The sequence below is a fragment of the Lynx canadensis genome, chromosome A3, assembly GCF_007474595.2.
Source record: "Lynx canadensis isolate LIC74 chromosome A3, mLynCan4.pri.v2, whole genome shotgun sequence".
In the NCBI taxonomy this organism is placed as follows: Eukaryota; Metazoa; Chordata; class Mammalia; order Carnivora; family Felidae; genus Lynx; species Lynx canadensis.
This window is the reverse complement of record NC_044305.1, coordinates 6,140,493-6,156,253: the sequence shown is the minus strand read 5'-3', so window position 1 is coordinate 6,156,253 and position 15,761 is coordinate 6,140,493. Positions and strand designations below refer to the sequence as shown.

The window sequence follows — 15,761 nt, the reverse complement described above, 5'->3', positions numbered from 1 at the left end:
CAAGGTCAGGCATGCCCCAAGAGCAAGTGACAGGACCTGTAGCCAGTGGGAGGGTCCCGTGCCCAGGCTCTAGGGGACAGCCCTGCTCAGGTCCCAGCAGTTGAGGCCTTGAGAGCATGGGTTTGGTATTAATGGATCTTTTGAATTTGGGAGAGAAAGCAAGATGTTTCGTATGAAAGACTCCCGACTTTTTATTGTTAGTGGCTAATTCAACTTTAAAGATACAACTCGGGGCACAACCAACCACAACTGTTTGTAGCACAGGGTCCACAGTCCTATCTAGACAACCAACCAGTCACACGTAGAGGAAAGAGACGGTTGACTGCCGACACGCCGGGAAGGGGGGTGCCGAGGAACGGTGGAAAGCAGGTGCACCAAGCCTGGAGTGGGGAAGGAGGAGGGGGAAGGCTAGCGGGACAGATGGGGACTCCTTTCGCCTCCTGTGTGCGCTCGGGAGGGTTCTTGACGCTGTGGCCCCAACACCGCTGGGCCCTATCCGCCGCCTGATTCTGGTCCTGAGGATCCCTTTTTATTTCCTACCCAAGAAGGGGACCCACCCAAGAGAATGCTCTCCCCAAATCCCCCACGGTGTTGGGGCTTCCCGGGGGTCGTCCTGCAGAGCCTGGAGGCCTCCCTGCACTGACGGCGAAAAGCAAGCTCCTGTTCTTTGAGGCCGTCCCAGCCCGGTGCCCTGGCGGCACCCCCTTGTGTCGTTCACGTGGCTTCGACGGCACGCCTTGTGGGCCAAAGGAGGGTCTCTTCAGTCGTGGCACCTCCCAGATGCCCCTAGGGAAGGAGCTGCTATGGTCCTGTGTGGTTTTGGAGGCGAGCAGCACAGTAAAGACCGAGCTGGGGCAGCAGCTGAGGGCTCAGCACGGGCTGGCCGGCTCCCGTGTGTCGGGAGGAGCTGGGAAAGGCTCGGCAGCGTTCAGGAAGAGGGCTTCGTGTCTTGTCCCGTGCTGAGAATGTGTTCTGTAGGAGATTCTGGGTGCCGTTGCCGTGGGGCCGTCACGGTTCCCGTTCCGGGCAGGGTAGGCTTTCCAGGAGCCCCTGAGGTCTGCACAGAGTCGTGCTCACGGCTCACGCGTACGGCGGTCCGGTAAGGCTTTGTCGCCAGGCGGTAAGGGACAGAGACTCAGGCAGAGTCGGGAGGAGCCCGTGCTCTCCCCTCCGTGAAAGGGCACCTTCCCCAGCAAAGCAGATACGGCCACACACGTGCGAGGTTTCTCCCGGGGAGGCTCGTAGGGGACACGGACATGTGTCCCGGAGAAGGGCCTGTGCTGGTGCGGGCAGCTCTCCCATGGGAAGACGCGCACTGGCCGCGGCGGCCGACGCTGGTTGACCGGTGGGTGCCCAGCCCTGTGCCGAATCCCCTGCGTGGTCACCCTGAAGTCTCGCCCCAGCCCGGACCGCGCCGGGAGCTCGTTTTACTTCCGATTTAGCGGAGGAGGTAACCGAGGCCCAGAAAAGCCACCAGTGTGTCTCTGCCTGGGACCCACACGAAGAGGAAGATGCCACCAAACAGACGCTGGCCAGGATCCTTCCCTGAGCAGGGCGGGCTCCCCAGGCAGACCCCCTGTGGCAGTAACAATGGGCAGCAGCCTGTGCCCCCCCCCCCCGACGGGTCTCCACCCCCCCCCCCCCCCCCGCTTCCTGCTGGGACTGAGCCCACTCCCCTCACTGGCCCTGTTCCCGGACTCCAGAGCAGGCTGCCCAAAGCAGGGTTCCCGACAGGCAGCGTCCGCATCACCTGAGAAGACGTGAGAAATGCAGGTTCCTGGGCCCCACCCTAGACCCCGAGTCGGACACCGGCCCGGGGTCCCGTGAGGCCTGGAGATTCCGACGCAAGGTCGAGTTCATAGCCCTCGGCTCCGCCTGGAAGGGGAGCTCTGCGGGCCGCTTCCCGTCCAGGCCGGGCTCGGCGGCGAGCGGCGCATCACAGGCTCTCGTGAAGTCAGTCGTCGTGAGACAAGCCAGCAGGTGCTGCATAAGTGTGGCTGATGATTCCTTACACGGGCTTTTCCCGAACGCCCCCCACGTGCTAGGGGCTGTGTACGGGGCCCTCCTCCTGCACACCTGGAGGTCCGGTCCCTCTAGGACGTAGAGGTCCGGCGGGGAGACCTGTGTGGCAAGCGGCCTGACACAGAAAATGCTGGGAACCCTCCCGAAATCCAGATTTGCAGACGCCAGAGACTAGAGGGAGGCTGACCTGCAGGCAGGCCCTTTCAGAGCCGGCCCTCCCGGGCCTGCCACGCTAGCTCCCCACGCAGAACTTGGCAAAGCAGAGCTTGACTCAAAAGCTGGCTAAGCTGACATACAGGCAGAACACTCCAGGAATTTCCCGGGGGTTTGCAGAGCGGTGGTTGGGCAAGGGCGAGGGTCTCAGGGGTAGCTGCCCTCCGCGTGGTGACGGAATGTCCTGTTTCCTGCCCTCTCCAGTGCGGGGCTGCCTTCCAGGAAGACGACGTCATCGTGCTCAATGGCACCAAGGAGGATGTGGAGACGCTGAAGGGAAGGATGGAGGAGAGACGGCAGAAGGCGAAGCTGGGGAAGGTAATGCGGCCCTCGCGTCTGCCCCTCACCTTCCGGAGGCTTCGGCCGCCTCGGCTTCGGGGCCAGTTGCAAACCACCGAGCGGCCTTGCTGGCGGCTGCTGGTGGGTGTGCCGCGATCGAGGTGGCTTTCGCAACCTACGGGGGCCGGGGCTCTGGAAGGACTCCCGTCGGGGCTCGCGGTGCGGGCAGGGCGGTTCGGCTCTCCTGCACTCAGCTTCTTCATCGGTGACCTGGGGGGGCAGTAGCTCCTGCATAGGACAGGTGTCGTCAGGAGGGGAGAGGGCCAACAAGGTGATGCCCGAGGGGGGGGGGGCAGCCGCCAGGATCGCTGCGCCATCACTGATGGTAAGAGTCCGTGCTGGGTGTGCAAAGCTTGTAAAATAGAAGCGGAAAGTTACCGTCACCCCAGCACCTCTGGAGAGTCCGTGCTGCTCAGGTTTGCAGGTCCCGGGGGTCCCCCAGAGGTGTGGGTGGGGGGCCCGACCCCGGAAGCCCGCGATCCCCACCCTCCGCCGAGGCACTTCCGGGTGGCAGGGAACTAAGCAGCCTGCCCACAACTAGAGCCCCCCCTGGCCTCCCTGCGCCCCGTGCCGGGGGACTGGCTGGGAGTGTGGTACCACCGCTCGCGGGGACGGAGGCCCGTCGTGTGCCCAGCCGCGGCGACCGAAGCTCTGGGTGGATGTGCCACGTGAAGGCTCTGTTTTGTGACCCTGGGCTTAAAATCACATTCCACAAGCAGTGGATTCATTGCTTAATGAACTGCCGTAACGACCGGGCTGAAAACAGTTTATAGGCTAAGAAGTCTTTCGGTGTGCCATCCATTCTGCCTCCAGCAGTAAATTTTGTTATTTCTTCAAGTGTTTGCGGATGATCCCTGTGGCTTTTCGCGAATAGCAAATTTTTCATTCTTTAAAAAAAATGTTGGGGACACTTGGCTGGCCCAGTTGGTCGTGCGTGCGACTCTTGATCTTGGGGTCATGAGTTCAAGCCCCACGCTGGGTGGAGAGATTACAAAAAAAAAAGAAAAAAAATTTGTATTTAAAAAGTTAAAAATAATAAAAAACTAAGTGAGGTTCAGGGTAAATGTGGGAGAAATTTTGTGATTAGAACTAAGTCAAAGGAATGCTTGAAGTATTAGAGAATTTGTTGCAGTAGCCTGAGTGCATAAAATCACGGGGGAAACCCTCTGTGTGGCGTGCATTTACCAGTGACGTAATAGAGATTTTTCGGAGTTGTCGTTGTTTTAATCATAAAAGGGAAAGGAACTCTGGCATGTAAGTGCACGCATTCTGCACTGGTTTTCTGAATTAACTAGAGAACAAATCATCACGAGAACAAAAAGAGAACACAGAAGTGTCGAGATATTTTAGACGATTTCCAGAAAGGAGCTGCTCGTTTTCTTCGTTGCTATCGTTGACCCAGCTCAGTTTTTAAAAAGCACAAAAGGGAAGAAAATGTGTTTCAGAGGAAGCTCCGGTGTTTGTATGGTCGTTAACCATGTCACTTCAGTGAGTCGTCTCCTGTCCCAGGCTTCCCGCCAAGGTGTTCAAAGCCCAGTGGAGCCGGCACACCCCTCTCTGCAAAATACTCACCGCAGCTTCTGGGAATGCCTCTGAGATACTGCTACCAGGATACCAGAATGTTTCCCAAATATGCTCACAGCTGAAAACAAGATAGAGCACGTCCTAACTTCTCTTGCTTTTTATATAAAACCGCAGCTGTGAACGAAAGGCTTCAAAATCAGCAGTTGTCAGTCTTTTTCTAAAGACTAGGTGTTACCTTCACGGATTTGAATGCACGCTTTGAGCGTGTGAAACCAACAGGAAGTTTTTACATTTTGTACAGCATTACAAGTCCCTCTGCACGTGTATATTACAAGTTCAAGGCCAGTGCCCAAGCAAGGTCCTTTTTCCACGTTTTCTACTGAGGGGAGCCTTCTGAAGTATTTGGGTTGTGTCTCTAGCGCCACCTTTTGGATACTCTGGAAATGGCATGTTAAATTAATTCTCTGTGAATAAACACAGTTCTGTTTGTGCTTCCTGTGACTCAGTTCTAACACGGCTGCGTGATTTTAGAATGGTGAGTTTCATTTCGAAAATTTTTGCCGACCAGTATAATTATTATGAGTGATGGGATTTTGGTGCCTAAAAATCTAACGGGTAGTCCAGAGTTGAGATTTGGCTAACGTGCCTTTTAGTCTAGCCTCAAGCCGTTTTGTTTTTTTTTTTTAAGTTTATTTACTTTAGTAATCTCTACACCCAACATGGGCTCAAACCCATGACCCCAAGACCCCAAGACCGAGAGTCTCAGCCTTCGTCTGAGCCGGCCAGGTGCCCCCAGCCTCAAGTCTTTATAGTTAAATAAACAAATATGAAAGCGGTTTGACAACTTTGAAGAAGTTACTGGAATGGGTTCGATTCAGTCCATGTTTCTGCTGGTGGGACTTGATGTTCCCATCTGTACTTTGGTATTATTTGTAGTCACCCTTAAACGGTGTTAGCCCTGAAATCTGGCATCTGAGACTTTTGAGAATGTGGTTTCTGGAATATAAATGCAGAGCTAGGCAGGCGTCTCCAGGTGTATTCCCGAGTGACGCAGAAGTGCCTGGCTGGAAACACACACAGTTAGCGTGGTCTCGAGTCTCCTTCAGAACGTGCGCCCGCCCTCCACACACGGCAGCGGCCTGTCCCGGGGCACAGCCACACTAGCGCCGCAGTAGAGTGATCCGAGCACAGCTCCAGTCTGCTCTTTCTTTTTACAGAAAGCAAAGAAACCCAAGGCGGTAGAGTCTGTCTCAAAACCAGATGTCAGTGAAGGTAAGACACTTAAAAAGGTCCTTATTTGAGCAAAAATAAGGCTGTGGCGCCGTTCCTTTAAAAAGTATATGCTTTTGTTTTTGTTTGCCTGACTGTTCTTTTTTAACAGAATCCCCAGGGCCATCAAAAATTAAGACAGGGAAGCCCGAAGAAACCAGCCTCGATTCTAGAGAGAAGAAAGCCAGCTCAGCTCCCAAAAGTGCAGGTGGGTCCTGTGGAGACAACAGGGAGCTGTTCAGAAAGCTGGTAAGCCAGCTGGTTATGTCACGGTCTTTATTGGAGTGAGTTGGAAAGCTCGGGGTCGTCCGAAGTCACGTTTCTGAGTAGTTCGTTGAGCCCTCTTAGAGGCGAAGAAACAGCCCCTCTACCCCAGGGTCGGCCCGAGGGAGGCTGGGCACGCGAGCCAGTTGTCTTCTTGCCGAGTGTGCCTTTGGAATCAAGCTACCGAGGCCGCACAGAGAGCAGGACCCTGCTGCGGACACTGGGTCGGGTCGTGGCCCGGCGCTCAGGGCGTTGGGCAGGAATGTTCCTGATCCCTTTAAGGCTCAGGTTTTATGTGCATCCCGCGTGGCATTCAGAGCCAGCCCTTCTCCTGCCTCTTGGCCAAGTGTCAAAGGGCTATTTAGCACACAGTCCAGAATTCAGTGCGTTTCTCCTCGTTGCCTTTAAGAGAAGATATGTATTTCACAAAAAAAGAAACACAGATTGGGGTGCCTGGCTGGCTCAGTCAGTTGAGCATCCAACTTCGGCTCGGGTCACGATCTCACGGTGGGTTCGAGCCCCGCGTCGGGCTCTGTGCCGACAGCTCGGGGCCTGGAGCCTGCTTCGGATTCTGGGTCTCCCTCTCTCTCTGCCCCTCCCCCACTCTCGCTTTGTCTCACTCTCTCTCTCAAAAATAAATACAAAATGTTAAAAAAAAAAAAAGAAAGAAACACAGATTGATTATCAGGTAAAAGAATGTGTAGTCTGGTGCTGTAAGTAGCGTCCACAGTGGTTAACGGATCCAGTCCCCGCCTTACACGTAGCGGCCACCTGGCCTGCCATAGGTGACCCAGCCTCTTGGGACTTCCGTTCCTGCCCCCCCGTTGCAGGAGGCGGAGAGCACCCCCTTGGGAGGACGATCTGGTTTACGTCGTTCACGGGGCGGGGGCCAGAGCTGAGAAGGCAGCAGACGGTTACTGGTGTGGTTCCACGGGATCGATGTGAATCCAGCAGCTTTAAGGAGCGGGCATTGGGACGCCGGCTTCCACCGTATCCGGGGGAGGTGGCGGCAGATTCCCGAGACGGACCGACGTGTTTCCTGTAAGAGTGTGGTGCTGAGGGTGACCTGTGGTCCCGACCCTAACGAGTCTGGCTTCTTGTTCTTCCAGCAGCAAACGGGAGCTCTTCGGGAAAAGTCGGGAAGCCTCTGTGCGGAGCCACAAAGAGGTCCATCGCCGACAGTGAAGAATCTGAAGCTTACAAGTCCCTCTTCACTTCGCACAGCTCCGCCAAGCGCTCCAAGGAGGAGTCGGCCCACTGGGTCACCCACACGTCCTACTGCTTCTGAAGCCCGTACCGCACCAGGCGCCCCGCAGGCCCTGCTGGGTCTCCGCGGGGGCGGCGCTGTCCCCTGTGCTCTGTCGGCCCTCGGCGTGTGCGCGGTGGGGAAGTCGCCCTCCCAGACCTCGGAGCCGGCGTGGTCGCCCTTGCTAGCGAGGGGCGCGGGTTCCCCGGGTGGCCGTGCCGGCACCTGCCCGCCCCCTCCCGCAGGCCCCGTGCCCGCTTCCCCCTGTAGATGCGCCTGTCCCCCCAGCACCCAGAAAGACGCATGGGCTGCACTTTCTATGCTGAAAATCATTAAAGACTCCCGATTCCTCATGGGTGTGTGCGTGGCTCATTTTGACCAAAATTCTCATGCTTTTGCTGCCAACAGTTAAACAGGCCAAGAGAAACTGACCTTTACAAAGAAAGAGCGAGTTTTAAACGCACTGTGCCGCAGGTGTGGTTGAGGGAACTGGTCCGTGCCGGCAGAGGGGAGCAGGTCCTTGGCCCTCGAGGTTCAGGGCAGCTTCCTCTATCGGTTTCAAGACAGAAGAGAGGACACTTGATGTTTTGCCACAGAATGAAACACATCTGCCTTTCCTCCATCTGTCTGTGTTTTCTGTCTTCTGTCTTCCGTAATGTTCTGGTAAGGGAATTGCAGCCTTTCCATTGATGGTGATCAGAGCAATCCCATGTCCTACGAATTCCTTTTTCTCCCAGAAGATGAAGGGAATTTTACGTAAAATCGGTGCCTTTTACCTTTTACCTGTGCTCTGTGTTGACATCAGTCATTGAAACGTCCCGTGAGACAGCAGATGAGGAGCCGTGAGTATCCGGGTCTCAACACGGCCTTCTGGCCCCGGTGGTAGCATGGACGTGATTGGCTGGTTGGCTAACAGCTGGTCCAGGGCCTGGCTTCCATTAAAAGGAAGGAAACCGAGCTGGGGGAGGCCCCGGGACGGAGGGTCCTGTCCCCAAGTTCTCTGCCTCTACGTGGTGGGAAGTTTAGCCCCTGAGGAGGCATCCATACTGTGAATAGAGAAGGATTTTCATCAGAATTCCGTCAACATCGGGTTTTGTTATGGACTTCTCCAGAACAAACCTGCATTACCCGTCTTCTGCCCGTTGCCCCTGTTCCACAGAGCCCAGTTGATCCATTTCTTAGTTATTGCCTGTCTCCTTTTTCCTTTTGTTGTTGTTAACAATCAGCACCTTATTTGGTTAAGATTTCTTTTATCACAAGGAGTTTTCTCATCTCACGAAGAAAACTTGATTCATTGGTCTTCTTATAGTCAGGTGTCACTAATTACAGCTTCAGTCATCACGAGCCATTTTATGTTAACAGCCATTTTTTCTGCCAACTCCGATTCCCCTGATTTTAGCCTTAATTTTATTTTGCAGCGATTACTTTGTCCGGTTTTTCCCGGTGACCCGGTCACGGTGTCCCCAGCATCAGAACTTGAGCGTCTCAGCCCGCCCTGCTTCCCCTCCATCAAGGTCACATCCCAGCTCTGCAGGTCACTCCCTCCCGCCCTCCCCCCCACCCCCCTCCCCGGGGTGCCCCAGCCTCCCCCCACCTGCCTCTGGCCTCTGCTATACTGTGCAGTCTCGGTCCCCTCAGGCTGCCCCGCCGAGAGAGCCCCGCAGCCCCCAGAGAAGAGCTTGCTTTGGAGATTCCTTGAGTGTCTAGCAAGGCATCGAGTCCTCAGAGGCCCGGGGAGCCGCACCTGCCCCTGGTTAAGGCGGGGACAGCGTAGCCTTGTCTCCCTGGGCGGGACGCCTGATCTGCTGGAGAAGGAGAGCAGGCTCCCGGCTGGCTCAGGGCTACCGTGGTCCTGAGCGCTCACCCGAAGGGCTGAGCACCTGACGGTCTTTATCTTCGGGGCTCAGTGACCCGAGAGAGGAGCCGGTGACCAGCGTGCCTTCCCGCAGCACCGCACGCGTGGGCACAGGTCATCTTTCAGGTCCTTTGTCTCCCACCAGTACTTGCCAAGCGCTTAAGTCAGCTCAGAGGGGTCAAGTCAGTGGGAGCCGAGCAAGGGTTCCCGCCCCCGGCCCCCCCCCCCGCAACCACTTTTGTAGCCAGGAGGGCCATGGGAGGGGAAGTCTCCAGGCTGCTTAGCTCTTTCATTGCCAAGAACTAAAGTTAGGGCCTCCCCAGAATGAACTGAGACAACGACCACTTAACAACATGAACCTATTCTTGCCCTTTGACCCAAAGAGCATTTTGGCTCAAAGATCTTCTGGGGGCACCTGGGGGGCTCAGTCGGTTGAGCGTCCGACTTCGGCTCCGGTCACGATCTCGCGGTTCGTGGGTTCGAGCCCCGCGTCGGGCTCTGTGCTGACAGCTCGGAGCCTGGAGCCCGCTTCGGATTCCGTGTCTCTCTCTCTCTGACCCTCCCCCATTCGTGCTCTGTCTCTCTCTGTCTCAAAAATAAATAAACGTTAAAAAAAAAATTAAAAAAAAAAAAGGAAAACAGAGGGGCACCTGGGTGGCTCAGCCAGTTAAAGGTCAGACTTCGACTGGGGTCATGATCTCGCCGCTCGTGGGTTGGAGCCCAGTCGGGCTCTGTGCTGACAGCTCAGGACCTGGAACCTGCTTCGGATTCCGTGTCTCTCTCTCTCTGACCCTCCCCTGCTCACACTTGGTCTCTCAAAATAAGTAAACATTTAAAACAAAAGATGCCTATACCTTGCCTGCTTTTCTACTTGTCTTTGACTGAAAAGTGCTTTAGATTCTGACGAGGATACAAACCCCAACAGTGTGATTCCTGTCATCAAATGTCCATAAACGTTTTCAAATCAGAAACCGCCTGGGACAAAACTTGCTGAGCACTCCCGTTGTTCGGTGTCGTCTGTGTAAATCAAGTCTCTCTGCCCCTCGCTACGTCATGCCGTAAGATTTTTTTGGGGGCGACTCCCACGAGAGCCACATGAGGCTGCTGTTCCCAGGATGAGCCCCTGAGGGCCACGGGGCACACCCTCTAGCACACGGCCAGACACCCGCCAGCCGCTCCCCGAAGGAGCCCCTCGTGAGGAGTGGATTCCCTTCACTGCCCGCCTTCTAATCAGCCCTTTGGATTTGCACCTCTGCCCGCCCAGCGCCGACCGCCTTCTGCGGGAAGACCCCCGCCTCTCCAGCGGGCTGTGCGAAGGTAGGCGCCGTCTTCCCCCCGCGGCTCCCCCGACAAAACCTCTCGGTCACTGCCCAGAGCTCAACCCGGCTTGAGGCACCGGGAGGGTTCCCAGGGGATCCCTTGATGGCATTCAGAACATTTCATTCCCAGGCAATGAGTCCGTGAGTCCGACGATGTGGGGGGAACAGGTGCCAGCCTCGTGTTCCGTTGCACGAGATTTTGGGGGTTCGTGTCATTTTAAAACCTGATGGCTTCCATTGTCACACGGGCTGGGTCCTTGTCACCTCAGCGTCCTCAGTCCCCTCCCCCATTTACCCGGCCACCCCCTCCTTTTTCGGGAGAGCTTTCCCGCATAACCTAACCCAGCACCTGCCCCTTGTTCTGTTCTCGGTAAGTACTCTGTTCTTATCACCTTTGGAATGAAGTACTTTATATTCTTGGTTAACCCAAGCGGTGCGCACTCAGCAGCGATCCACGAGTGGCGGCGGGCGGCAGAGACAAGGGGTGCGGGGACTGAGTGTGGCCACCATCTGGCTCCAGCCTCGAGCGGCCCCGTGTTCCCAGATCATCCCTGTTTTCAAAGGGAGCCAGAAATCTCGGCTCTAAAAGCGGAGCCCCTCCCAACATTTAAATAGTGGCAAATACTTACTGCTAGAAACGCCGCGGAGGCCGAACGAAACACGTCAGCGGCCCCCAGTTCATGGCCTCTGGTTCAATACCTTCCCCGGTCGCCTCTTGGTGCCACAGGGGCACGTGCTGGGTCTGCCCTGCTCACCGCCGCGTCTGGATCCGAGAGGCAAGGGACAGAAACAGGTGAGGGCCTCTCCCGGTGGAGCCCCGGGCTCGGAAGGAATGTTCTGGCAGGGAGCTGGCGTCCCCCGGCTGCCCGTCTTCCCGCTCTTGACCGCCCCTCGGAAAGTTCTCCGCCTCCTTCAGGCCTCACTCCCGGGCAACCGCTGCGAGCCTCCTCATCGCCTAGCCTGGAGCCGTCACAATGGCCAGGGCGGCCCCCGCCTCTGTGACATCACCAACGGCCAGCCCTCGGCACCCAGTCTCCAGGTGCAGGCACACAGACCCGCCATGAGCTATTCCCCCGCCGCCTCTGCTCACCATGCGGACGCTGACATGGGTCTTGTTCTTGCCTCTGTGCCTCTCCTGCGGCTGTGCCTTCATGTTCACGTCTCTGAGAGAGAAAGCCAAGGAACCCCAGGGCAAGGTGCCTTGCGGAGGGCACTTCCGGATCAGGCAGAATCTCCCAGAGCACGCCCAAGGCTGGCTTGGGAGAAAATGGCTCTGGCTTTTTTTTGTCCTCGTGCTGTATGTGATACTGAAGTTTCGAGGGGATCGCGAGAAGACTAAGGTAAAAGGGTGGAGAGGGTTTCCATCGCACCGATTCCGTCTCAGACGCGTCCGCCCCGGAGAGGCGCGCGTTCGAGTAGGTTCCGCTCCGGGTCGTGAGGCGGAACCGAGCAGGAGGCGGGGCGCCCACCTCACGGTCCTGCGAGACGTGGGCACATCCATGTCCTGACGTGTCCTTAGGGAGGCTGGCAGTCCCCAGACCCCCGGGGGGATGGGCTACCGATTGAGGACGGCCTCCTGCTCATGGGGCGAATGAAAGCTTGGCCTGATACTCATCCTGTCAAGTGAGTCTTTTCAAAGTAAGGATAGAGTCGGGAGCTTGGCGTGTTTCGGGTCAGAGTTACTCTCAGAGACACCTTCACCGCCGGGTTCGTTCCCTGGTTCTTGATTTCCCTAGCGTCTGACTTCTTACAAGTTGCCGAACTGGGGGCAGGTGGCGTCATTGTCCCCAGTAAAGGACAAGGCCGGCCGTGAAGGGGTAAAGGTGTGAAGAAGTAACAGCTCCTTCCTACAGTGACTGAACAGCTAGCTGTCAGTCGGGGAAAAGGACAGAAACACGGACAGCCCCAACACTTCGTGGCACTGCGTCCAGACCGATAGAGCAGCGGTTGGCAACCCTTTTCTGGAAAGGGCCAGCTGGTCGACGTCGTCAGCTCCGGAGCCTGTACGGTCCCCGTCGTAACTCCTCAACTCTGCCGCGTTGGCCTGAAAGCAGCCTTGTGTAATGTGTCACTAAATTGGCAAGGCTGTGTCCCAATAAAGTTTTATTTACAAAAACAACGGGAGGAAAAAAAAAGAGAGAGAGAGAGGTTAGAGTGGGAGAGAGCCAAAGCATAAGAGACTCTTCAAAACTGAGAACAAACTGAGGGTTGATGGGGGGTGGGAGGGAGGGGAGGGGGGGTGATGGGTATCGAGGAGGGCACCTTCTGGGATGAGCGCTGGGTGTTGTATGGAAACCAGTTTGACAAATTTCACATATTTAGAAACTAAAACAAAAACAACGGGAGGTACAGATCGGGCCACAGTTCGCCAATCCCTGGCCTCGAGTGCGATGCTGGAACCACCCTTACTTAGGCCAGCCCGACTCTCTTGGAACCGTGTGGAAGCCAGCAAAGTCAACAGTATCATTCACCCTGCATATCTTTCTTGACAGGAGCAGAGTCCTTCCGGGCTTCGAGGCTGCTCGTTTCGCTCTCCGCTGAAGAAGACTCAAAATACTTCCCCCAGCAAAGACTATGCGTTCAATACCTTAACCCAGCTCGAGGTGGACCTTGTGAAATTTGTGTCCAAGGTGCGCAACCTGAAAGTCGCCATGGCAGCTGGAGGTAACACCAAGCTTCAGAACCTGGAGGCGCCTGTGGACCCTCACAATAACATCACCATCTATGAGATATGGGGGGAAGAAGACTCTGAATGAATGGATTTATGTGTCAGAGGAGGAGAGAAAAAGCTGAGTGTTGACAGACCCTATGTAAACTAATAAAACTATTCTGAAGAAAAAGGACATTCTCCAACGTGACACCTTCCCCCCTCCTTTCTTTTGTTAAAAAAAAAATTTTTTTTTAACGTTTATTTATTTTTGAGACAGAGAGAGACAGAGCATAAACGGGGGAGGGGCAAAGAGGGAGGGAGACACAGAATCCGAAGCAGGGTCCAGGCTCCGAGCCATCAGCACAGATCCCGATGCAGGGCTCGAACTCACGGACCGCGAGATCCTGACCTGAGCTGAAGTTGGACGCTCAACTGACTGAGCCCCTCAGGCGCCCCCCTCCTCTCTTTTTTTTTTAAACTGGGGGTGGGGAATAAATGTGAGACCGGGGGCCACAGCAGTTCCTGTGTTGTTTTTGCTCTCCTCGCCTCCTCGAGAGCAGGCAGAACACGGCGACGTGGCGGCAGAGGGTGGTGTGTGTGGCTGTGTCGCTGGGACCCCGATGGGATGACGGGCTTGGGGGAAATGTGGAATGAGCTGCCGATACCGTTTTCAGAGCTGCTGTCTTTCCAGGAGCTGTTTGCGCGAAAGACGGAGCCAATCTTTATCTTCCTAATTTATTACAAAGTCCAACTTCAGTTACGGGTGTAAAAGACAGTGCGGGAGGGGCGCCCGGGGGGCTCAGTCGGCTGGGAGTCCAAGTCTCGATTTCGGCTCCGGTCATGGTCTCGCGGTTCCTTGGTTTGAGCCCCACGTCGGGCTCTGCGCTGACAGCGCGGAACCTGCTTGGGATTCTTTCTCCCTCCCTCTCTGCGCCCCACCCCCACCCCTCGCAATCTCCCTCTAAATAAATAAATGAATAAACAGACATTAAAAAAAAAGAGAACGTGATTGAATTAAGGGGGGTGTGTGTGTGCGTGCATATGTCAGGGAATGGTGGATTCTAGAATCATTTGATTTTCTTACCACCAGAAAAGTCTTTTTATTCATTCCATCTCATGGATTACACGTATTGACTTTTTCTTCTACCAAACTAGCAGTTATATATGTCTAATTGGATTAAGAAAAACAGAGAATTGATCTATATTTTCAGGGTAATTTGAATACAGATGAGCTAAGCAGAGATTCCCAAATTAGTTGATATGAATGTTTATAATACTTATTATAGGGGCGCCTGGGTGGCTCAGTCGGTTAAGCGTCTGACTTCTGCTCAGGTCACGATCTCACAGTTTGTGAGTTCGAGCCCCGCGTCGGGTTCTGTGCTGACAGCTCAGAGCCTGGAGCCTGCTTCAGATTCTTGGTCTCCCTCTCTCTCTGCCCCTCCCCAACTTTTGCTGTCTCACTCTGTCTCTCAAAACTTGATAAATGTAAAAAAAAAAAAAATTATAATACTTATTTAAAATATGGATATTTTTGCATGTTAGGGTAGCTAATGGAAACTACACGTACCCGAGGCTGTTCAATTAGCTTACCGACCCCCTAATCTAGGTCAGCACGTAGTTTTATAGATGTGCAGGTGCAGCCCAGGAGAGAGAAGCTAGCTGGGGAAGACCATGGAGATTCCGTATTCCTAGTTCAGTCCAAATTAATGTGTGCCTGACAGAGGAGTCCTGAATCTCCATCAGTGAATCCCCATCGTTGGGGCAAAGTCTTCAGGCTCTGTCCCCGTGTGTGTGGGAGTCAGACCTCAGACAAAAGCCGCCCGCCCATCTCTTCCCGTCTTGTCATCCCTGACACTTTACTTTTCTCGTCTTGATCTAACAGGATGGGGAGAAATGGAAGGAGCTGGGATGACTCCAGTAGTCTGAGTTTTTCAAGCAACTGGGACTATATGAGTTATTTTCGTGGCACACTGAGGACATTCAGATAAGCAAAAAATATTTGGGTTTTAACCTGTGATCTCAATATGGCACAGACTGTGGAGGTAATCTAAAAAGCCAGGGGTCAACGAACCATGGCTCACAGGCCAAATCGAGCCTGCTGCCTGTTTCCATACTACCCATGAGCTAATAATGGCATTTATTTATCTATCTATTTATTAAGCAGCTTTCTTTTTTGGGGGGTTCTGTTTTGTTTCATTTTTTCACACAAGCATGGAGCCCAATGCGGGGCTTAAACTCACAATGCTGAGATCAAGACCTGAGCTTAACCGACTCAGCCACCAAGGTGCCCCTGGCTTTCATATTTTTTTAATTTTTTAACTTTTGGAGAGAGAGAGAGAGTGCACGCGCTCAACTGGGGAGAAGGGCAGAGGGAGAGGGAGAGAACCTCAAGCAGACTCCACGCTCAGGGCAGATCCAGATGTGGGGCTCGATCCCACGACCCTGGGATCATGACGTGAGCTGAAACCGAGAGACGCTCAACCGACTGAGCCCCCCAGGCGCTCTTGGTTTTTATATTTTTAAATGATGGAAAAAAAGATGAGTAATATTTCATGACATGAAGGTTACACGAAATTCAAATTTCCGTTTGTAACTTTTACTGGCACACAGCAACACCTGTTCATTTCCATATCGCCTATGGCTGGTTTTGTGCTCAATGGCAGTGTTGAATTATTGCAACCGAAACCCTATGACCCACAAAGCTGAAAATGTTTACTGACCGGCCCTTTATAGGAAGTTTGCCAACCCCTAGTTTATTCTAATCTTATTTACATGTTAAGAACCAGGAAGAGTGTTCAAGAGGAGTAGCTATAGTCACCTGTAACCCTCATAAACATCCCACATTTGTCTGATAGGCAAAAATGTAATTTTAATGTTTATTTATTTTTGAGAGCGAAAGAGAGAGCATGAGCTGAGGAGGGGCAGAGAGAGAGAGAGAGAGGGAGATACAGACTCTGAAGCAGCCTCCAGGCTCTGAGCTGTCAGCACAGAGCCTGATGTGGGGCTGGAACTCACGAGCTGTGAGATCATGACCTGAGCCAAAGTCGGACACTTAACGAA

General features: G+C 54.4%; 2 protein-coding genes across 7 annotated transcripts in view; both read left to right on the top strand.

Annotated features, from left to right (window-relative positions):
- RTF2 (replication termination factor 2) overlaps positions 1–7,304 on the top strand; it is a 41,428-nt gene extending 34,124 nt beyond the window's left edge. The window contains exons 6-9 of one of the 6 annotated variants that reach the window (XM_030309343.1): positions 2,440–2,553; positions 5,316–5,370; positions 5,480–5,616; positions 6,741–7,304. In XM_030309343.1, coding sequence (XP_030165203.1) covers positions 2,440–2,553; positions 5,316–5,370; positions 5,480–5,616; positions 6,741–7,289 — 855 coding nt within the window. In that variant the 3' untranslated portion in view covers positions 7,290–7,304. The remainder of the gene's footprint in view (positions 1–2,439; positions 2,554–5,315; positions 5,371–5,479; positions 5,617–6,740) is intronic. The other 5 variants (XM_030309347.1, XM_030309346.1, XM_030309345.1 and 2 more) reach the window with 5 other exon arrangements.
- A 2,538-nt stretch (positions 7,305–9,842) lies between these two features.
- On the top strand, positions 9,843–12,907 carry LOC115509615 (protein FAM209B-like). The gene is made up of 2 exons (XM_030308952.1): positions 9,843–11,391; positions 12,544–12,907. The coding sequence occupies exons 1-2, from the start codon at positions 11,143–11,145 to the stop codon at positions 12,805–12,807; spliced, it is 513 nt and encodes a 170-aa protein (XP_030164812.1). The 5' UTR covers positions 9,843–11,142; the 3' UTR covers positions 12,808–12,907.
- Positions 12,908–15,761: the final 2,854 nt, after the last annotated feature.